The sequence below is a fragment of the Gracilinanus agilis genome, chromosome 5, assembly GCF_016433145.1.
Source record: "Gracilinanus agilis isolate LMUSP501 chromosome 5, AgileGrace, whole genome shotgun sequence".
In the NCBI taxonomy this organism is placed as follows: domain Eukaryota; kingdom Metazoa; phylum Chordata; class Mammalia; order Didelphimorphia; family Didelphidae; genus Gracilinanus; species Gracilinanus agilis.
In genome coordinates this window covers 8,836,853-8,861,013 of record NC_058134.1, presented here as the reverse complement: position 1 = coordinate 8,861,013, position 24,161 = coordinate 8,836,853, and the positions used below count along the sequence as shown (strand labels likewise).

The window sequence follows — 24,161 nt, the reverse complement described above, 5'->3', positions numbered from 1 at the left end:
ACGAAGACTTCAGCGATGAATGAGAGGCCCACAAAGCTGGGAATTCACATCCACAAACCAGAACTGCTTCTTGGAATCACTCCCAAATGGGCAAAACCTGCCCTAAAAAAAATCCAGAGGAGAAAAAAATGGCTGTGTGTGGCCCAACCTAGCGAGGGCGTCTTTGTTTCTGCAATTCCATTCACCACACACACACCACACACGGGAAAGGCTTTTCATCTTTTAATTTTTTTTTAAACAACATAGCTACAATTCTATTCAGATTGGAAATCAAGACAACAACATTCCAATACGCTTGTGTTGGAGAGCTTCACCAGGACGATCATCGAGGACTTCTCAAGATGGCGGCCCGGCCAGCATCAAGGTCCCCAGCTCTCATGTTCTCACCCCACGAGATGGTGCGATTGCTTTGCTTTTTGTAAAAATAGAAGGATTTGAGCCTCGATTCACTGTGTGAGAAGGGGATCAGGACGGATGCATTCTGAGCGAATCAACGTCAATCAGTGGAAGTGGGGCTGGGGAGAAGGTGACCAAGGGCCACCCCATCTCTCTTCTTCCCTACAGAGGTCCCAGGATGATTCGTTCCCTACCACTTTCCCAACCACAGTTCTACTTCTAGATCACAATCTGGTTCTAAAATAAGACAACAAAACTGGAATCAACACTTGAATTAACTGAATTTTACTCCACACAAAGTTTCTCTTAAGAAAAAGAAAAAGCTATCGGGAATGGGGACGGGGTAGGGGAGTCCCTTCATTTCATTTACCCAAACTAAAGGAATCAGCTACAAATCAGATCCTCACCTCTCTCCTGTTCCCATCCCACGTCTACAATCGGCGCTACCCAGAGGCAGAGACATGTTGGCCACAATATGGACGACAACAAGGATGCCACGGAAATTTTCTCTGTATGTACAAAGGCTAAGAAAGGCATCGGGGCACTGTCAGCACAGCTGCAAGAGGGCACAACTCAACTCAGAAGAGGGTATTCCAACAGAGGCATTGGAGAAGCCATTCTATGGGGAAAGATGGGCTCAGGGGGCTAACTACAAACCAAAACAAGATGGTTCTTCCTACTATCTGGTCATTTTTAAAGATAAAGTTCACTTAATTAATGAAAAGGACAACTAGCTTAACTTATATGTAACAGGAAGGAAGAAGGAAGGGAACGTGCTGGAGATCATCCTTGATCACCCATCAAAGGAAGGCACTCGGGTTCGCCCGAGGGTCTTTTTGGTTCCGGTATCGGTAGGTCAGCCAAACTCCCAAGATCTGCAGAGAGCAAACAGATACGGGTTACTTTCAGGCAACAGAAATAAAACCCCCACTTGGGGCTGTGGATCTGGAAATTAGGTTCCTCGATCCAAAGGAAATGATTTCTTCTCAAGTTATTCAACAAAAGGAAAGACAACCGAAGAACTCTAGAAGCAAGCCCAGTGCTCTGAGAGGCTGGAGAGGGCATTGAGGATCTTCAAAGAACCTGGTTAATGAGTTGGTTAAAAGAAAATAAACAAAGAAACAAAGCCCCCTCCCCCTCCCCACCAAAAAATGAACTTGCTGCTACAGACAAAGACTGAAAGAAACACCTCCTGCCTTCTGGGAAACAATCTAAGAAATAGTCCCTCTTTGGCTGGCTTGTAATTTCTCCCATGGTTCCCCAAAGCCTGATTAACAACAAAACTCATGTCAACTCGTATACATTTTCAAATTACTAGTCATGTCAAGGAGGTCACCAGAGAGATAAATGACTGGAAAAAGGTAACCCCATCATAGAACGAGGGTGAAAGCTAAACAGAAAGGTCTACACCAATGACAAGAGACTGAGGGGAAGGTGTCTAGTACATTGAATGGACCCCGCATTAGGGATTATGGGAAGGAATGGACAAAACCTGCACGGGATGGGAAGGCATGGATGGTGGCTCCACTCGAGGGAGAAATCCAATGGAAGAGATTGCAGGTAAATCAAATTATGCCTTTGAATCCATTCGAAAAAAGCCAACTTCTTTGGCTGATTTTAAAGATTCTTTCACAGAAATCAAAAGGTTCCATTTATAATCCATTGGTCAGTCTTGAGAGCAGGGATTGTACTTTACCTTTCCTTCTATCTCCGGTGCTCAGCATAGTGCCTAGCACATAGTAGGCACTTTATAAAAGCTACCTGTCAACTCACCATCCCAGAACAAAACCTCCAAACGAATAACTTAAGCGTCAGTGATTTCCTCCTCCACTAACTGGGAGCCCAACCTATCTAAAATGTAGGAGAGGGTTTGAGAAAGACGTTATTGTCCAAAAATTCAAGCCTGAGAGGCTTCTGTCCGGCTTAGCCCCCGAGACCTATCTAGCCTGGTCCTCAGACAACATCCCCGGGCCTCTACTGGGAGCATTTCCTCCTCGGTAGAGAACCCATGTGCTCCATTGGAACAGCCTCCACTAACTCCAGGGTCAAACTGGAAGAAGACCGTGGGGGTGGGGGTGGGGGAAGGAAGGAAGGGGGAGGCGAGGTGGGAAAAGTGATTAAATGTAATGGCAGAGATTGGGGAAATAAATGGCTGCTCAGGAATCCTAGTCACTCTGGATCTATGCTCAGCTGGGCTTTGCCTCTTTGGATTCTCTTCCACAACTTCTGGGGAGCTTTCCACTGTTAACAGAAAATGGAGGGCATCGCTGAGCCTTCTCTTCTCTGTTAAACCATATGGAGTCTATGGGCGGCTCATGAGGATGGCGGAGGCCTGCCCTTCTTTCAAGCCTCATAGGGTGGAGGCACCAACGTTGAAGGGACTAAGTGATTGGCTGGGGGTGGCATCTGGATGCACCAGTGACTTGCCACGAGGCACCCGACTCCTCCTTTAGGGCATCAGGAACAAAGGGGACCAGCCTGTCCTTGTCCCACGGAGCACAAGGTGTGCATTGCCTAATGACTGAGAAGCTGGTCAAGAATGAAAACAGGACAAGAAAGAAAGCCCACAAGCCAGGGAGGCTGTTCTCCAGCTCAAGGGGCTGCTCCCCAAGGAAAGCTTCAGGCCAAGGCATCCCCCTTGGTGAACAGGGCATCTGTATCAACGTGCATCGCAGATGGGCATCCAAGGGATGGGCCAGCGCCAATGGCTCGCTGCTGATGGAGGGAACGGGCCAGCTGCTAGCCCCATCCATCACATCCTATTTACTTTGCATACATCCCATCCACATACGTGTACGTGTCATTCCTAGAATGTAGACTCCCTGCCGTCTGTGTTCTGGGTTTATGGTGTATCCGCAGTGCCTGCATTTGAATGACGGAAACCACAAATCCTTGAAGCAATCATTCATTCCCTTGATCTTGATCGCACTCCAGTCCTACGGAACTCCCCAGAGGAGGGACTGCCCTCTGGGTTGTCCAGGATGACTTACCTCTGTGAAACTGAAGAAGAGCCCGATTCCGCCCACAAATCGCAACACCTCTCCCGCATATTCTTCTATGATCGGGGCACAGGGAGAGCAGTTGTGGTGGTTTTTAAGGCAGCTCTGTAGCAAAGAGAACAGTGAATATTTAGGAGGCCCCCATTCAATAAGCACATCCTCTCTCTTGGTAGGCCTTTGTGCCTGTGGACCTCAGTTTCCTCGTCTGTAAAAAGAGCTGAAGAAGTAAATGGCCAACCACTCCAGGATTTAGCCAAGAAAACCCCAAATGGGGTCCCAGAGTTGGACACGACTGAAAAACGGCTGAACTGAAGTGCAATCCTTTGGGTTCTTGACCTCAGGCCCGATCCTATTACTATACTTAGGGCCCAAACAGGGAGAAACCCTTCCTGCAAAATGGCACCCTTGGCCATCCACTGCCTCCCTCCCCACACACATATCCACCTAGAGGTCAGGGCTCAGGGCAAAGACCCTGTGATGTGTCCTCAAATGCCAGTAATATGTCTTGATGGCTATTGTGTGACCTTGGGGCGAGTCACTTCAAATTGCTGGACTTCAGTTTTCTCCTCTAGAAAGTGAAAGGGTTCACCCAGACGGCCTTTAAAGTCACTTTTGGCACTAAATCTATGAGCCTATGAAACGTGTAGTTCAATCCCTACTTTAACAAGAACCCCTTCGGTGACTTTCCCTACTAGAGGCCTCCAGGCTTTGCTTAAAGACTTCCACCAGGGACAGTGAACTCACTCCTTCCCAAGGGCCGCCCATCTCTGCTTTTGGACTTTTCCTTTCCACTGACTGAGCTTAGATCCACCCCTCATGCATCCAGAGAGTTCGGCCCTCTGGAGCAAAGCAGGGAATGTTGAGTCCCTCTTCCACATGGCAGCTCCCTAAACATCTGGAGATGGTTAGTACGTCTCCTAAGGCTTCTTTCCTTCATTCTCCCAACCACCCCACTGAGTTTCTCAATGTCTTTCCTAAAAAAATGGTGATCAGAACAGCCTCCAAGACCCCCAATGCAGTATTACCAGAGAAGGAGGCAGCAAAGGGCAATATCTGCTTCAGGCCTCTCTTTACACAGTCTAAGATTACGGGCTGTTCTGGCTACCACAACATGCTGCTGACTCTACTAAGAATCCCGGAGCTTATTCAAACAGCATCTTCCCATCCTGTACCTGTGGTGCTATCATAAAAAAAAGACCCTAAATGAAATACATTCCGAAAGCCCTGTTGAAGAACTTCTCTGCCAGAAACACCAGGTCCCTGGATGTCCCTTTCAGGCTCCCAACGGGCCCCAAGACCCAGTCTTGGGGGAGAAAAATAGAAAAGCTGCTACATGCTTCTAGTTCCCTTCCCAATGAAGGAGAATCTTCTAAAGTTGGGGGGGGAACAAGATTCCCCCAAATGACCTCGAGTTTCCCCAGAGATGCTCACTGCTTAGCTGGTTTGTTGTGTCCTTCACTCCTGAGGAGGACCAAAGTGACATCACTATGTTGGGGTTAATGTATGCTGTGTTTATGGCTGATGAGACCAAAAGGAGCTCAGAATAGACACAAATAACTCATCTGAATGATTGGGTTGAAGATATCTCTGAATGTGGGCATCTTCTTTGATGTGGGCATGCCATGCCAGGTGGCCCTGTGCCAATGTCTGCCGGAAGCCATCGAGGCTGTGAGGTTTAACACGGCTACTCATAAGCTCTGACAATCCAGCACGGCAGGTTGTCAGGAGGATGGAGATTCCACACTCAGTTTACCCCATGTGATTCTTTTTACAGTGACATTCACTTGCATTGAAATTATTGCAATCAATATCCTTATCCGGCTCAAAGGAGACACAGAAAAACAATACAGGTTCATGGCAAGAACAATCACAGCCATAGACTACCCACTATCCCAAAATAAACCCTTAGAGTATAGACATTTCCCCTAGAATCAGCCCAGCAAAAAACCAGCAGTTAGTGAGTTAATGCAAGTTTCTAAAGTTCCCAGCAAGAAAATGCCTGGCCTGAGTTTGTTCCCAAACTCTTACAGACCAAAGACACAGTGAAACACAAGGAAATTAAGGCAATGACAAATTAGCACAGAATCATCCCACCAGAACTGCATTCTTATTAACCCTATAGCAGAAAGAACATAATGGGAACAAAATTTGGACCAGACTGATATTATTGTATCTTATTGGATGTAATCAACTACCATAACTATCTCCTTGATTTATGATGAGAACGAATAGTATAACGTAACTATATACATGATATAATTAGTTAAAATATAATTAACTATTATGCTTAGCTAGGAACTGATGTTCTAGTACCTTACGGATGGCTAAAAAGAATAAGTTCCAACTAAGCCAGGCCATAATGAATAATTCTTGACAAGCTTGCTTCTTTGTTTAACCACAGTAAGATAATTAGTAAATACCAATCTTGGGATGTTTCAAAAGTTAATATGTGATTTTGAAAGTATGGGAAAATCAAAACCTGTATGAGATCATAAAGAAAAAAGGGTATAAAAAATGAAAATCAGCAGATAGTACAAGAAGGAACAGCCTCTGCAATTTGACTTGCACTCTGGCTCGTTTTCACTCCATTCTTTGCCACGCCATCCCACCTCCAGAGACCCAACCAAGAGAAGAGCAGGCTCTTCGCAAATGTCTCCCATGTCTTGCAATCAATGCCAAAGTTCTTCAGGGAGATCTTGAAAGCATCCTTGTATCACTTCTGACATCCATGTGAACATTTGCCTTGATCTTAGCATATAATACAATATACAGAGTACAACCAAATCCGAGTTCAGACCAGCACATCACCTTCAACCATTCCCACACCAATTCAGATGCTAAAAGGTGATATACCTCTGTGTCCCAGAAGACTCCCACTATCCTGGCCTCTAAGGCTTAGAATTCTGGCCCCACTCCCTCTAAGGATAGAAAGGAACACAGGACTTAAAGCAGGCAGGGGACTTTAAGTGCACCTAATTTTACAGCTAAGGGAAACTGAGGTCCCAGACAGAGGAGATGATTTTCCCAGGTCACTAAGATGTAAGCTTCAGAGGTGAAAATTAAACCCAGAACTTTTTATTTCAGATCTAATAATCTTCCCACTGTACTATACTGCCTCTAGTTTAATTTGGTCAGAGGAGGTCATGCCCAGTCACACAAGCAGCAAGGACCAGCTGATATGTTGATATTCCAACCCAGGTCCTTACACTTCCCAGGTCCCAAGATGTTTCCACCCCATCATAGATGGGTAAGCCTTTAGGGATGTCCATTTCCTAGAGTGTCACTGGCTGGCAGGTACCTGAGAGTGGCTCAAGGGAGGGATTCTGGGAGCAGATTCTGGCTCTCAATTCAGTACAAATAACCTCACTCTTCCAGATCAATCAAGATTTGTCTAACTAGATGACTTGGTGACTGTCAATGAAATTAACCCAGCCAGAGAACTTACGGCAAGGCAGGTGTCATTTGGATTAAAACTCCGGAACCCACAGCAGTTCAAACTTCTTTGAATATCATCGTGGGCACTGGCCGTATTGTTCCATCCAACCTCCAGAAGCTGGCCCTAGAAAGTACATGGCACACCCATACATTAAAGGTGGAGTTACACAGGGAAGACATAAGGCAGGAACAACTTCAGAAATGCCACGAATTCAAGGAAAGAGGAAAGAAGAGAAAATCTGGGCTTGGAGAGGTTTATGGAACTTCCCAGGCAAACAGGTTCTGCACATTTTAGACTTGAGAGTTTCTTGGGGAACCAAGACAGTAAGTGACTTGAAAAGAGTCACACAGTCAATCTTGTATCCAAGGTGGGCATGAAGCACAGACTTCCTGACTCCAAGGTTGGTTCTCTAGACACAAAATCAGGATCGCTTTTCTCCTTAAATTTGAAAAATGGGAGAGGACATTAACTCTCAGGAGTATGCCTCTAATGAGGGGGAAGCTTTCTCCTGTTCTATGGCCACAAAACAAAACCCCCTCAACTCTTCCTCTACCCACTAAGCTAGTATTATAGAAACAAAGTCACTAAAAGAATTCTGCAAATATTTTTAACCAATGCCATATGGCATCTCCATAGAGAAAAAGGGAGGGTGCCACTTGACAGTTATGGGGAGGACTATTAAGGCAGTCCAAGCAAAAGAGATGCTTTTACATTCCATGACTTCCCTCATTTTTCTCCAAATTTTCTTCAAGCTCACACCTTATTGGATAAGAAAGGGAGGGAGAGGTGTCTCCTTACCTGCTGCTCCTGGTTCAGGGCTAAGCAAGCACAGGACACGGAAAACTGGATGATGAAAACCAGTAAGAGGATGATCATATACTGGGAGATGAGTAAAGGAAGCTTTCTGTGTAGCCTTTGAGATCAAAGACAAACTCTGGTCAAAGTCCTAGACCAGGGGTCGGCAATCTTTTTGGCCATGAGAGCCATAAATGCCACATTTTTTAAAATGTAATTTTGTGAGAGCTGTACAGTGCTCATAGTGCCGCTCCTGTAACAGCACCTGAAAAAAAATGGACTTTATGGCTCCTGCAGAAAGAGCCATACCTGGCCCTCAAAAGAGCCAGATATGGCTCAAGAGCCATATGTTGCCAAACCCTGTCCTAGACCCTCGAGGTAGTGATAGGGCAAAAGAGTGAAATGGTTAGAGATTACATCTCCAAAACAAGAGACTTTCTCTTCCTTATTGGTGCAAGGATACTTGGCCTTACCTAGTAGCCACTAGTACATTAGAAGAGTCAAAGAAGGCAATCAAATGCAATTCTAGATAGGATACATTGAGAATTTTCAAGCGTATAATAGATGAACTATATTGTAGAATTTCAACAGCCACAACCTACACACATACATAGTCTCATGCTCTCTCCCACACTCATGAGTTTATACACTCATACATGCACACACTCTACCTGGCTGTGTAGAAATCAACCTGTGATTTCATTGGTAAAGAGAATTCCCAAGTAAGTAAAGAAAATTCCCATTAATGCCTATTGATACTTTCTCTTCACTTCATGGTTCTGGAGAGTTATGTGAGAGGTAAAGTTACTTATCCAGGACAATGTGTCCAGTATGTATGTAAGGTAGGACTTGGCCCAAACCTCTGTGATTCAGAGGTTGGCTTTGTTGCCACCCCCATCAGCCATGTGTTACTCAAAATACTGAACAATGCTCATGAGGTGGCATAAACCAAAAGAAGTTTTCTAATCCATTCTGCTATCCACTGCCATTTTATGGGTGAGTTCGTCCCATTCACAGTTATTATTACTGTATATTGCCCTTCATCTTGTTTTCCCCTTTTGATCCTACTCTTTTCCCTTTCACTCTGTTCCTCCTCATCAGTGTTTTGTTTTTTATCAGCTCACCCCCTTCACCCTCCCTCCAATTACCCCTCCCTTCCCTTGTCTTATTCCTTTCTACTTCTCTGTAGAGTAAGATAGAATCCTATACCCCAATGAGTATGGTTGTTATTCCCTCTCTGAGCCAGTTACAATGGGAGTAAAGTTTGAACACTGTCCACTACCACCCTCAGCATTCCCTCCGCTGCAATAATTTTTCATGCCTCTTTATGTTATATAATTTACCTCATTTCATCTCTCCCCTTTTCCCTCAGTACAAACCTCTTTTTCACCCCTTGAATTTTTTTTTGCATATCATATCATCAAAATCGGCTTACTTCCCCACCCTCTAAGTGTAATCCTTTCTGCTCTACTACTAAGAATAATGTTTAAGAATTACAGATATCCTCTTTCCATGTAAGAATACATACAGTTGGACCTTATTGAGTACCTTAAATTTTCTCTTTCTTATTTACCTTTTTAGGCTTCTCTTGAGTCTTGTGTTTAGATTTCAGATTTTTTATTTAGGTCTATTTTTTTTCCTCAGGAATGCTTGGAAATCTTCTCTCTTACCAAATAACCATTTTCCCCCTGAAAGAATATGTTCAGTATTGCTAGATAGGTGACTCTGGGTTGTAATCCAATATCTTTTGGCTTCCTGAATATCCTATTCCATGCCTTCTGATACTTTAATGTGGAAGCCACTAAGTCCTGTGTGATCTTGAGTGTAGCTCCAAGGTATTTAAATTGTTCCTTTTTGGCTACTTGCAATAATCTCCCCTTGGCCTGGGTGCTCTTGAATTTAGCTATTATATTTCTGGAAGTTATCATTTGAAGATCTCTTTCTGGAGGTGATCTATGGATTCTTTCAATTTTTATTTTGTTTTCTTGTTCAAGAATATCTGTGCAGTTTTCTTTGATAATTTCTTGCATTATGATGTTCAAGCTTTTTTTTTTTTTTATCATGATTTTCAGATAGTCCATAAATTTTTAAATTGGATCTCCTGGATCTATTTTCCAGATCACTTGTTTTTTTTAACCCTTGTACTCCGGTGTATTGTCTCATAGGTGGAAGAGTGGTAAGGGTGGGCAATGGGGGTCAAGTGACTTGCCCAGGGTCACCCAGCTGGGAAGTGGCTGAGGCCGGGTTTGAACCTAGGACCTCCGGTCTCTAGGCCTGACTCTCACTCCACTGAGCTACCCAGCTGCCCCTCACTTGTTTTTTAAACAAGATATTTCATGTTTTCTTCTTTTTTCATTCTTTTGATTTTATTTGTTTCTTGATGTCTTGTGAAATAATTAGCTTCTACTTGTTCGATTCTAATTTTTAAGACATTATTTTCCTCCATCATCTTTGAGTTTCCTATATCATTTAGCCCATTTCTTCTTGCATTGTTTTCATTTCTCTTCCCCATTTTTTCTCTGCCTGTGTTTTTGAAATTCTTTTGGAGCTCTTCCAAAATCTGTGTCCAATTCATATTTTTCTTTTGGACTTTGCATGTGCTTGCTTTGCTTTCACTGTCCCCTTTTGTTTCTATGCCTTGCTCTTTGTCTTCCTAAAAATTCTCTATATTTAAGTGATTTTTTTGTTGTCTGTTCATTTTCCCAACCTTTTTATAGGTAGACTCTGTTCTCTGGAAGATTAGGGTACCCTCTTAAGCTTCAGCCTTTCATTAATGCTATCCTTAGCATTATTTCTAGGTTTCTGGCAGTTTTAGTTCTTCCAAAATGGTATGATGGCCTGAGGGCTGGGAGCTCTGTGAGCCACCTTCCACTGCTGATTCAATTAACCCTTAAGACTGTTGATAGCTGAAATTCTTGCTTCAGACTTGGGTATAGGATTCTGTGTTTGATCAGGTCAAGCACTGAACAAATTCTAGCCTCAGGCTTAGGTGTGGGATTTTGGTCTCACTCTGGACTTGATCAGGTCAAGCACATAGCAAATTGCCTTGCCCCGGGGCTCTGCCTTAAGTTTTTGCCAAGAAGATTGGGCAGGCAGCTTTGGATCTACCAACTACCCCCAAATTGGGACCTATGTCTTTGCCAAAGGACTAGTCTGGGCCTACAGAGATCAGACTGCTTTAGCACAGACTTCCCTGAGCTGACATTCCAGACCTCACTGCAGTTTTGCTTGGAATTTCAATGGGTATGCATTTGTTTGGACCTCTGTTTTCCCACGCAGGATCTCAGAGTCTGAATGTTGACCTGAGCTCAGGTTCAGAAGCTGGCACAGAAGATGTGAGGTGGGTGTGATGTGGCTTGATCTAGGCTTGCTCCTCACTCCATGTTGTAGCCTCCTGTTATCTGTGCTCCCCTCTTACCACAGTACCCCAGATGTTCTCTGCCTACCTTTAAGGTTTTTCTCTTCTTGAAAGTTGCTTCATTCTGTTTCCTGATTGGTTCTTTCACTCCTGTATTCATTTTGTGGTGTTATTTTAAGATTGGTTGGAAAAGATTCTTATGGTGATTTTGAGCTTTCCTGCTTCTACTTGGCCACTGTGGCTCTGAAACCATAAGTCAACAAAGGAAGTTTTCTAATCAACCTATAGAGTTCCTATGAACCAAGATGTTAAATGTCTTGTCCAGTGTCACACATTCAGATACAGACCTTTAATCCAGCTTCAAGTCTGGCTCCATCTGCCAACTATGCCTCCACACTGGCACTTGCCAATATTCCTATCTTAGAAAGTCCCTTCAATTCAGCAAACATTTATCAAACTCACTATATCAGAGGTATAGACAACACCAAGATCCAGAAAAAAAATTCCTCCCTCAAGGAGCTTAGATTCTCCTGAGGGGAAATAGTGGGTACCCAAGGGAATGAGCATGAAGTCATACAAAGGCATCATTTCAAGAGGGAGGAAGAACTCACAAGTAGGAGCTCAGGAAAGTCCAGTGCTGCTGTGCTCTGAAGGAGGCTGGGAAGGAGTCTGAGGAGCTCAAAGGAGCACAGCCATTGAAACCACAGAGCCATTCATGAAGCAGCCTTCACTTTCTCCTGAACCAAGGCCCCAAATTCTAAGTTTGTAATTTCAAAACAAGTGGGTGAGTGATGAGGGAGGGGGTCCTTAAGGCAATTCTGTGTGTATATCCACAATCTGGTGCCTTTCCAGGAAAGAGCCAGGAATTAGACATGGAGGATCCTATGGGCATTCAGACACATTGCTAATCTTGGGGCTACATGCTTTATTTCTAGAAAGCCCATGTGACAGCCAGTGCCTTATTTCATTCCCCCTTTGGAGGAATGAGGTAAAAGGAAATGGTTTATAAAACTTCTCATTCTGCATCCAGGATGCCAAAATGCACATACACATGTACACACACACACACACACACACACACACACACACACACGCTATAGATAGGTAGATAAAGATAGACAGAGATGTATATAGATAAATAGAAAGATAGACTGATAGACAAATAGACAGATAGACAGACAGACAGACAGAGAGAGAATGAGAATGAATGAGAGAGAGAGAGATACAGACAGACAGATTTTTCAGCAGCAGTTTTAGCTATCTTGCCTTTAAGGACAGTCTCTAGATATTTAAAGAGGAAATTCTTAAGACACCAAAAGACAGAAGCAGGAGGTACTTCTGCCAGGCGTCAATTCGGATGCTTTGATGAATTCGGGGGCAGCAGATTCTCCTCCCTTCCCTGCTTTGCTCACACTAAGGCTAACGTTGCTGTGAATTTCAATCATGTGCCTCATAATGACAAGGGAAGAGGCCCAGCCTAATGTTGGTTGATGGAGGGAAGCAAGCTTAGGATTAAAATAAACTGTAAAGCAGGTAATCCCTACAGGGATAAAGCAGAGTCCATTTTTGATGCAAGCAGCTTTAGTAAAATAAGCTAACTTATCTTTCTGGCTTCTCCCTAAATCACCCACCATCAGACTTGCCATTGGAGCTGTATAAGTGGCCCAAGTAGAATGGAAGCCCCCTGTGAGCAGGCACTATCTATTTTTGTCCTTGTATCCCCAACACGTAGCACAGTGCCTCGCACACAGTAGGTACTTAATAAATGTTCTTTAGATTGAATTGACTTGCATAAACTATAGAAATGCTCTCCATGAGCCCTCTAGCAGGATTAGCAGGTGCTGCGCTTCTAAATGCGTTCGGGGTTCCTGGTGTCTCCATGGTGTCTCCATGGTATCAGACTAATGGCAGCATCTCCAACAGGAATGTCTTGGCTGAAAGCCAAAGGAGACTTTCAGTTCTCAGTCAAATGCGTCCAGTTCTTTGCCTTCCCCAGTCCCTTTGGCAATAGCTGTGTTCTTGTGGCTGATCCGGGAACAGAACACACCCCACACCTGGGAAGGGGGCGAGCCATCTGCCGAGAGGCTCCTCCACTCTGAGTCAAGCAGTCAGTCACTAGTTCCTATTTTTCATATCTGCCTCCCTGGACTACACCCAGCAAATATTGACCAAGTCACACCGTGTTGTGGGCAGCCTGGGTCAGATCCCGAAAGAGATGTGGCTCCACTACAATAACTCAGTTCAACTCTGTGCCAGGCACCGCAGCTACAAAGACCTGCTCTCGAGAAGCTTCCTCTCTACCCAACTCTTAGTATTTTAAGGCTCCGTCCTTTGGATGGTGTTATATGTCTCTCTCTGCCAGCAGAGGCCGGGACCCTCATGTAATTGAGTTGATGGTCTTAAAGAGTTTGTTGAAGCCCAAACTCTTGGGCTTCGTCCTGAGGCCAGCGAGCTTCCCTGAGCTGAGGCCGACTCGTCCTTGAACAACAAAAGCTGGGATGGAGGGCTTAGAACTAGAAGGAGTCTTAGATTTATCTAGTCTGAGTCCTCATTTCGACAGATGAAGAACAGGCCCTCAGCGATGAAGGGACTTAATCAACGTCTGCTGAACTGAGTTAAATTAAATTGCTTGAAGTCATAGAAATCAGAAGGGACCGAGTTGGAATTATAACTCAAGTCTTCAGCCTCCAAATCCATCATTCTTTCTGTGGCGCCACAATGCCTCTAGATAAACAGGCAACCACTGGCCCCCTTCAGAAAAGCTTTCCTTGAGATTTGTGGGAAGTAGCAGAGCCTTCTAGGGCCCAGGGTAGCCCCCCCAGGCCACAGTGGAGTATTAGAAGGGCTTCAGCGGATAGTTACTCACTTTTAAAACCTGAATAATCATTTTTTAAAATAATTTCTGCTCTGGGAGGCAGAGCGATAGCTGAGTCAGGAAGTCTTGGTTTCAATTTCTGCCTCTGACGTACTCGCTGAGTGATTATGGGAAATTCCCGTGTCCTCTGTGACCTCAGCTGACACTCTCAGATCCTGAGCTGAAGAAGAATGGGAACTGCGCAAGGGGCTACATTCACTGCCCAAGAAGCCCTCAAACCAACATTCTCAAATCGGGACTGCAATAATTTAGTTCTATCAAGTAAATAGTTAACAGCCCACGAGGGACAGCAACAAGACAGAAAAGCAAAAAATAAAACTAAATAAAAACTAAAATAAATAAAACAAAAGATAACCCCTCCCCCAAGTTCTCACGTTGAACCCAAAGGATACAAAGAACAACAACACCTGGTGATGCTTCACAGCACCAATCAATCCCACCAAGGCGATGAGGAAGAGGAAGATGCCAACCGCAATGACCACGCCAACAACCCGGAGGCTGGAAATAAGGCCAAAGCCGATTCCCCATGCGGCAATTCCAATCAGCAGTAGGCTAACCAGCTGCAAGGAGAAAGGGGAGGGAAGAAGAAAAGATACATATTTACAAGACAAGTCAAACGCCATTTATCCTGTGCCGGGCTCCAGGAGCAGAAATACGAAAACCAGAATGAAACGGGCCCTTCCCTCAAGGAACAAGTCAATGTTCGAACATCCCAGAGAAGCATCCTCGTTGGAGAGAGTTCGTATCTGTCTAAGTCTGTGGCTCGGCGGTTCGAGGTCCTTCCAGTTCTCAATGACAGAACCGTGATCCAAACCCAGGCTCTGGGACTCCTGCTACCTACCCCAAGCCCTCTCCATACCACACCACCTTCAGAACTCACTGTCCCAAGGCTTTGCTCTGGTCAAAGACGGCCCATCCTAAGTGATGCAAACGTTTAAAAAATGGTAAGAAAAAGACAAAAATAAATGAATAAAGTCTGATAAGCAGGCTGGCTCTTCCCATGAATGTACGTGGATTCTATTTCCACCAGTTCTGCTTCTGAGTGGAGGAAGCCATGGCTAGCAGTTGATGGGAAGCCAGCTTGGGGAACCCAAAGCATCTCTGCATCCGAGCATCACTTACCGTTTTCAAACTCATCTCGCCCAGCCTCCGAGTGCATCAGGATTGCTGGGTCTGAGAACAGGACAAACTCCCTGAGCAGGGATGGACAGTGGCATTAGGAGCCCTGCAGACATAGAGCCACCCAAGGGCCACAAAACTGAAAGTCAGTCAGCATGAGGGGCCAGAAACCCAAAAATGAGCTCAAAGAGTGGGAGCTCGTCAAGATCACCATGGCGCGCCCTTGTCTGATAGACCTGGGATAGATCTAAGGCTTTTAAAGGAGGTGTTTTCTGCAACAAATATCTAAAAGTAACATTTCCAGAAGGGCTCAATTCAACACGCACTTGGGAAGTGCCTCACACAGAAGGGGCACTGTGCCAGCGCGAGGGGCACAACACAGTCCCTGCCCTTAAAGAGTCTGCGTCCTCCCTAGGGATACCACAAGTGGCCAGAGAAGGAAACCGAGTAGGTATGCACCCACAGCAAATACAAAGGAATTTCAGGGTTTGGAAGCACAGGACCAGGCAGGAAGTTTAGAAAAGGCCTCCCAGAGAAGGTGGCGACATCTGAAACAAGCCATTTTCAATGGGCATCTAAACGTCCACAGAGGGAAGATTGAAGGGAAAACAGAAGCCAAGGCAATCCTTTTGAGCTACAAGGTCTGCACCCTTTCCCTGTCATTGCCACTGCTAGTTTAGGAACAGAAAGACATTCTCTGTGCAACGTGGCTCGCTTCTAAAATTAGCCCCTTTGTCAAACTATCCTGTAAGCTGGCTTATTTAGAAAATAATTATAATTTAACTAAATAGATTTGCATCTGCAGCAGAGGGGTTATGAGCTGCCTGGTAGGGGGACCCACCCACACAACCACCATCCCGGCTCTCTTACGTACGAAAGAAGTGAGATGCCTGTTTTATGTTTACTACCAAGTAAACCACCCCTGCTTTAAGGCATCAGGCTTAGCATCACAGCATTTCAGGCTTCTCTCTGTTTCTCCTAAGCTAGGGCCATCGGGGTCAAGGGAAAGCGGTGCCAGCTACACTCTGGCCTTCCTGACCTCCGGGCATCAGGCAAGCAAAGAGGGAAAGGCATCGTCAGGGGGGAAAGGAACCTCCGAGGCTTTTTCCAATGCTGCTGAAGGGACGCCCACACTTGGGTCCGAGCACCTGCTTTGTGAGCCATCGCTGGCCACCATCTCTCACTCCTGGGATGCTGCTTCTTCCTTACCTCCAGGGACTTTGGAGACGTGACCCTCTGCTCCAGAGCCCGCCGTCTCCACCATCCTCCACTGCGTATTAGCAATCGAGGGAGACTTTGCCAAGCAGAACCATTTGTTGGATGGACCACGGAGATGGCAGAGCAGAAAGGCACTACTACGTGGGGAAGGACTCAGAAGCCAGCTGTCAGGAAGGTTTCATGGGCATGGCAAGTTGTAGGAGCCAAAGTCAGAGCTCAACAAAATGTCAGCCTTTACTCCTAGCCCAGGGACCAGTTAGTGGCCCACAGTCATGGCATTTCCAACAGTGAGTCTTCAGTGGACCCAGGCCAAAGCAGCTGCAGGTTTATCATCACTGATATTTTTGCCTTTGATTGTAATCCAAGAGATTCATAGATATAATCTTACAGAAACTGCTCTGACCTGACCAGTCCCCCCCCTCCATATTTACATAAAAATCCTGCTCCTAAACAATCTTGGAGCTCGCGAGACCGGCTCATTATGTGCCCACCTTCTCAGCGAGGAACTCACAAGCATCGACCTCATCGGTGTGGGCACTCTTTCCCACAGATGGTGAGGGAGTGACTCCTGTGTACTCTGGAGAGTATGGGGTGCGCCTGCCTGCCTGCCTTGCACATGGCCTTCTGTCTGTGTCCTTCCAAAAAATTGTCATCATTGGGGAGGGGGGGAAGGACCAAGGAGGGATCCTCCTCACTTTCTCCCGATGCCACAATCTGTCTAACAATGACCCGTCACTTACCACGTGATTATCTGCCCGTATTATTTTTATCTCATGCATTTCTTTGATGGAATGGTTTTATTCTGGTTGTCTCTCATCATTTCTTGCTGTACCCTGCTCATACCCATTCTTTTTCAGTGGTTCCTTATCTTCAATTATTCTGGAACTAGAGCGTTCTAGGATGCAACCACAAATACCCTTTTGATCATTTAAAAAAGTGAAAACAAAAATAATAATCTTAAATTTTTTTTTTCAGAATTTGAGGCCAGGGGAAGTTCCTCACCCAAAAAAATGTTCCTGCTGAGTTAATTCTAGAAAAGGGTGTGTTGGGGAAGAAGAAAATACCCAGAGTTCCCCTGGGACTATCAGCTTTTATTGGCATCAAACAGAAAGAACACATCAATATGGGAATATATGCTTCCTAGATCTAGCATTCAGCTTTTACAGAATGTTCCCTGAGTAGATGCCGAGATCAAGAGTGAGCCCCAGTTATGATGATTTATCTGAGGCGGTTTACACACTTACCTGCCACGAGGAAGAGGGATGGAACAGCCAATCACTGTAGAAATCAGTGATATCAAAAAACTAGTTCATTTCTTTAAATTCCTTTGTTTAAAATCTTTTTGAAGATGACCTCCTCCCAACTTCCCAACATCTATCAATGACGTCTGTGTTCAGTAAATCCCCAAGTCTCGTGATTTCTCTCTTACCTAAACATCTCTCTCATCTGTTACTTCTTCATTTTTACTGAGGCTCCAAGATGGGTCCTTGTCATTCATTACTTGGTGTCCTTAACTGCAACAATCTCCTCACTGGTCTCCCTAAATCCAAAGTGTTCTAACACCTACTTTGTCCCACACAGACATACCCCAGTGTATTGGGGTCATTGTTTTTCATTTGTTTTAGTTTGCTTGATTGTTTGATGAAGTTCTAAGAAGAAGAATCCCAGGGTGGAGAGCCAGCAGGGCAGTCTTCCTAAAATGCCTCTGACTTCTGCTTTTCAAACAGTGACTCCTGTTTCCTTTAGGTCTGAATCTAAACTTTTCAACCTGGTATAGAATGGTAACATCACACCTTCTCAAACAACCTACCACCATCCCATCTTTCTATCCTTTAGCACCTCTTCGACATGCTAACCAGACAGGTGCCTTCACTCTTTTTTTTTAACCCTTAACTTCTGTGTATTGGCTCCTAGGTGGAAGAATGGTAAGAGCTAGACATTGGGGGTCAAGTGACTTGCCCAGGGTCACACAGCTGGGAAGTGTCTGAGGCCAGATTTGAACCTTGGACCTCCCATCTCTAGGCCTGACTCTCAATCCACTGAGCTACCCAGCTGTCCCCGATGCTCTCACTCTTGTACAAGCCAGTGAAGCTCATCTTCACCTTTACCTACTACCCTCTTCAACCCCTGCACTAAATCCCCTTAACTGATCAAATCTTGCTCATCTTTCAAGGCTCAACTAAAATCCAGCTTCCCTGACCACTTGAGTCATCAATGATTGTGGTAGGTCTTTTCTCTGAAGCCCATCGCCAACTCTGACCTAGGACCCCCAGAGCACCCTATCTGACTTTTACCCCCCGTAATACTGTTTTATTATTCCCAGCTCTTTCACAGGGGCTAATCTACTTCTGTGACTGGACTGAAAATATCTTCAGGGAATGGAAAACTTTAATGTCTAGGAATTGTGGGAAAATCCCAAATAACTGTCCAAAGTACTGAAGGGTTCAGTAGTTTGCCCAATCCCAAACTTTTAGGAAATATTAGAGAAGACTCAAAACCAGTTTTTAATGACTCCAAGCTCAGCACTCAATGGCAGAGGTGTGACTATTGTGACCATATATATATTCCTTTAAAAGAGGGATAGCCTAATCTCTGAATATTTTGAACATTCTCAACACTTCCTCCTTGAGCTGTCTTCTAAAGAGTGAGTGAAGGTATGGCCTGGGTAGAAGTAGTCTCATACTTTGGAACTGCAATATTTTGAATCTCTCCTTTCAAATCCATGTTTTAGAATGTTTACTTCATCATTGATAAAAAATAACATAAGGTGGTTTAGGTTCCCAGGTCTCACCAATGCCTCAAAGTCCAGGTATAGCATTGGATGTCATTTCAAGATTTGTCTAACCATCATTTTGACGTTGTTTCTATGGACACTTTCCCCCAAGGACTTCTAACTTGGAATTCCAGGAAGATGGCTTCCCTTCCCCAACACCCTCAAAGGGAGGGACAATAAGGGCCCTGGATGAAAGAAAACGGAAGTGAAAGGACAGAGACATGGAAGAGCTAATAGTCCAAAGTATCAGAGGAGGAGCTTAAAAAAGGCACATTCATTTGCTGATCTTGTTGCAGTGAGCAAAACACTAGAATCCGGATTCTGAAAAGCCATGCTCTAATATGGAAAGAACCCTGTCTTTGAAGTGGGATGGGGGAGAGGGGAGGTGAAGAATTTGAATTAAAATCCCATCCCAAATACTCACTACCTTTGTGATGTTGAACAAATCACCTTACCTCTCCACACTGGATTCCTCAATAGAAAAATATCCTCAGGCATTGTCATGGAGCCTGACAGTATATCCTAAGGACTCCAGGGCCTTGCCATCCACCCTGCAGCTGACCCTTCTAGGCACTGCTTCCCATAATTAGAATATGGCCACTCAAGGGCAGGGCCTATCTTGCTTTTCTACTTGTATCCCCAGTGCTCTGGCCAATGCTTGGCCAATATTAAATGCTTGATGAATACCTTTTTATTCATTCATGGGTTAGATGACCTCCAATGGCCCTTCCAACTCTAAATGCAAGATTCCTTGATTTTGATTAATCATATAACCATGGGCAAAGGCAGGTTAGCTCTCTGCCTCAGTTTCCTTCCTCTAGTCATACAGATCAGTGACTTCACTGCATCTTTGAGCCTTAGCTGTCTTCAGCACTAGATAGTTAAATGACTTATCTAATATCACACAGCCAGGACTAGAACCACCCCCTTTCCAGAAAAAAACATTACTTAGTCCCCTGGAAATTATTTTTTTAATTTTATTAGCAATCAATAGGAAAGATAAATGCACCTGTGGCCATCACCGCTCCCCCCGCCCCCCAGATCGCTGCAGCACCCACCAGGGGGCGGTGGCGCCCACTTTGGGAATCACTGGGCTATACAAATATCAGAGATTATGATTGCCAACATTCTCCATAGGCTTAAGAAAAAAACAAGTCTCTGAGCCCACAGCTGCCCAAGTATTCTGAATTGGGAGATAGGAGGCAAATGATTCTGGCAGATCTTCCCATAGGACCCTGCCATATTTCCAGGAGGCCAAAGGTGTTCCTGATTTAATAATTAAGAGCATTAAAGATCCAATTATGTGTACCTTTCCCCCCCTAATCAACACTAAAAAAAAGTATCCATCTTCAATTTTTCTGTCTTATTTAACCTGAATGAAACAGAATGCCTTTGTTTTGGAATGATAATGTTCCTGATTGAACATACCAAGAATTCACCATGTTAAGAATGGTGAGCTTCACCCAAGCTGCCTAGAAGCCGAGGCTTCAACAATTTCTGCCTGTGAAAGATAAGTGAGGCTTCATTTGTCCTTACTGAGGAAAATAAGTAGACCACGCCGAATCCTCCTGACTACCCGTTTAAAATAGATGTCATCTGCGCCACACTGATTCTAATTTCAAAAGTGAAAAACTCAGTTCTTCAACCCAAAGTCACAAGTTCCCAACAGACAAAAGAACAAAAGGCCACCTTAGTTCAATGACAACATTTCCCCTATGAAATCCATTTTAATTGAAAGTAAATTTAGACTGATGTTGAATGGCTTCCTTCCTTTAGAAGATGATGGAATTCTAATCACAGATTATATGTCTGTTCACTTGTATTCAGTCTATGAAGCAGGAAGCACCGACCTTTCCTGTTTTCTCTCAAGCAAACAAAGAAAAGTTAATGATACAAACTCAGAGATGAAAAGGGCTGAGATGTGGAACTAGAGAAGGCACAGAAGTAAAGAGAGAGAACTTTATTTCCTCTCTCAAGTAAGCCTCCAGAGCTAAACAAAAGCAACCATGTATACCCGAGAGAAAATGACAATAATAACGATGATGGAGATGAAGATGGCCACTAACTTTATGTGGCACTCACTGTCTACCAGGCACTGGGATAAATGCTTATCTCCCTTGAGATGAAAATTCAGGAAAGCATAGAGAACCAAATGGGCAAAGGAGGAGGAGGAGTCACTGGAATTCCTAGGGGTTCAGAGTCAGAAGGAGCCCTTTTGGCTCATTTAGTCCAACATACTCATTGCAAAAAGAATCAGTAAGTGGTAAAGTCACAATTTGAACCCAGATCCACTGTCTCCAAAGCCAATCCTTGTTCTACTGAGCTTAATCACTTCCTAAATGATCAAGTCACTGATTCAAGAAGTATATCATGTAAAATCTCACCCCCCCCCCAAAAAAGGCATCAGGAAAACTAAACTCATGATCCAATTTAACACCATCAGACTGAATGTTTCCATTTTTCTTCCATGATCCACATACTTTTCAAAATTCTGATTTAGAAAGCTCCCTTGCAATATGGACAGAAAGAGGCTGCATGCTACCGTGTATGTTTGGGTATAGCCGACATTGCCTGGAAGAGTCGTCCCCTCCCTAAATCTAAGGAAATCTCCCGGTCATTTCCTGATGATGCTTGGTGCAGGCTCCAAAAGTTACCCAACCTCCTGTACTCTACCGCCACCCATTTAAAAAGTCATCTAAAAACTTTATTTAATTGAAAGCTAAGAGGAAAAATGGAATTCATATCTGAACTCTTATTTGGCAAACAATGGCGACCTCACCCAGATGTCTGTGAAAGAATGAGATCAGAAGGCAGAGGAATGCCGAGTTAGAATCTTGTAGCCATTTCGAGTTGGCAAAGAACTTTATATCCTTGTTTCACTAGCTCTTCCCAAGCGCCTGGGAAACAGGAATCACTACTCTCATCCCCATTTTACAGCTGAGAAAACTGAGACTTAGAAGAAAATGGCTGGCCTGTGGTCATCCAGCTTGACAACACGTGAGGTAGACCCTCTCATACCCCCCGGGCTGCGGGCACGGAGGACTATGGCTGTGGAACACAACGTATAACATTAGACTTTTGAATGAGTTGATTCGTTTTACTAACCTCTTTTCCCCTCTTCATTTTTTTTGTTCTAAAGGGTCTTCCTTCTAGAAGAGGATGGGAGGGAGCATAATGGGAAACATGGGTGCTGGGCCTCAACATACATCTTTTGGAGGATCATAGGCGGCCGTTCCACCAGAGCTGAGAACAAAGGCCACAGAGCGAACCAGAAGCACATCTTCATCTGCCCATTCATTCGGGCCAAGCTCGGGTTTCAGAGAATGTTGAGGATGAATAGAAGAAGAGGGACATCTTCCATGCGACTGATAAATGTGTATTAGGTGCCAGGAATGGTGCTTTAGAAGAAGGCAGTCCCTGCCTTCGAGGATCTTACAGTCTAATGGGGGGTGACGGGGGACAGCCCAAGAGAGGGTCTCTGGAGGGTCCTCTGTGACTGAGCTGTGACCCTGATGGCAGGGAGCACGAACCCCCTGCAGAGGATGGAATTATCTGTTGGCATTACATTTTGTTCCAAAGAGGCCCATCTGCCAGGACGGGCTCAGCCACATCCGTCCCGCAGACGGGTCAGGCGTCCAGGATGGGACGTGGCTCCGATCTCCGGGTCCTCCAGCCCCCTTCTTTGATCAGCGGCCTCCGCCTGGCAATTTCCTGAGCCTGGGGACACTCTGGAGGAAAAGAGAGGCTTTCAGGATCCTGGAGGACGCCGACGGGTCAGCTCATTCCAGCTGCTTATTTACATTTATAAAGAAGGAAACTGAGGTCCAGCGAAGTCCCTCGTCCCACGTGGGGTAGAAGGCTGAACTAAGATTCAAACTTGGCTCCTCGGAAGCCAAATTCGACATTTTTTCAACTCCATTCACTTCATCCCAACAAATGACCAATTATCATCATGACTTCTGATGTCCACATTTCCATGTTTAAGGTCACGGGCATGACAAACACCACGACGGCTAACATCCAAGTCGCGTGAAGGTTCGCAAAACGCTCTACAAGCGATATCGAACAGGAGCTTCGTAATCACTTCCAGGAGTGGGCGCTTCACCCATTCTCATCCCCATTTTACAGATGAGTAAACTGAGTCTCGGAGACCAGAAGGGACTTGCTCCGGGTTATGCAGGAGGCAGGGTTGGAGCCTTCCAGACCTCCGAGAGTAGAGAAAACCCCCTCCTGTCACACCGGACACAACAAGAGAAGCACTGCTGGAGCCACTCGTCGTCCATTCTTAGTCCAAACCAGGAATGGCCTCTGGCTCTGGACCTCTGGGCGAACTGTTCTTCCATGCTTTGTCTCAAGTTTCACATTCCAGGCCGAGGCTCTGAGGCAGTCAATTAGGGATGAGCCGAATTCAAATTATGCCTGTTTTATGATGACGATGATGATGACGATGACGATGATGATGATGACGACGACGACAAAACAGCACTTAACATTTGTTCGGCGCTTCAAGGCTTGCAGAGATGCATAGCGAGGTCGTGGTTCATCCTCTGATGTTGAAGGGGGCCAGTGACAGCACCAGGGCGATGCCTCAACTTGCACAGGAATTGGACCGACGTGAGCAGAGCAGCAAGCCGTCAGCCTCTCTCTCTCCCAGTCACAGAAGTCCAGCAACAAGACAAAAGCCAGGACGACGGGAGAAGCCTGGGACGCACTGGATGACCCTGTGGATGTCCGACCAAACTCTAAGAGGCCCTGGGCAAGTCCATGAACCTCGTCGGCCTCGGTTTCCTCATCTGTAAGATGAGCTGGAGAAGGAAATGGCCAACCAGACTGCTCTCTTTGCCAAGAAAATCCCAAATGGGGTCCCAAAGAGTCAGACATGACCAAAACAACCAAAAAACATGCACAGGCACGAGTGCACACATATGCATCACTGTGCGTGTGTGTGTGTGTGTGTGTGTGTGTGTGTGTGTGTGTAGTGTACAGGTAGGTAGCTCAATAAATAGAGAACCAAGCCTAGAGACAGGAGGTCCTGGGTTCAAATCTGGTCTCAGCTGTGTGACCCTGGACAAGTCACTTAAACCCCATTGCCTAGCCCTTTCTGCTCTTCTGCCTTGGATCCAACATGCAGGACTGGCTCTAGGGCAGAAGACAAACAAGGGCTTAAAAACCCAACTGAGCCCGAGGAGAGG

At 45.1% G+C, this 24,161-nt stretch overlaps 1 protein-coding gene across 1 annotated transcript; it reads right to left on the bottom strand.

The window, feature by feature from the left end:
- Positions 1-207: 207 nt before the first annotated feature.
- On the bottom strand, positions 208-22,143 carry TSPAN13 (tetraspanin 13). Its single transcript, XM_044678179.1, has 6 exons — positions 22,075-22,143; positions 14,252-14,419; positions 7,630-7,710; positions 6,841-6,954; positions 3,387-3,500; positions 208-1,271 (listed from the first exon to the last, which is right to left on the bottom strand). The coding sequence occupies exons 1-6, from the start codon at positions 22,090-22,092 to the stop codon at positions 1,197-1,199; spliced, it is 570 nt and encodes a 189-aa protein (XP_044534114.1). The 5' UTR covers positions 22,093-22,143; the 3' UTR covers positions 208-1,196.
- Between the last annotated feature and the right edge of the window lie 2,018 nt (positions 22,144-24,161).

Bases quoted from the DNA above. Each gene is read 5' to 3' on its own strand.
- TSPAN13 (XM_044678179.1), bottom strand. The intron at 7,711-14,251 runs GTATCCTTTGGG...CTCATCTCCCAG, and splicing joins ACCAGGTGTTGTTGTTCTTT to TATATGATCATCCTCTTACT. The intron at 6,955-7,629 runs GTAAGGAGACAC...TGTACTTTCTAG, and splicing joins CCCTGAACCAGGAGCAGCAG to GGCCAGCTTCTGGAGGTTGG.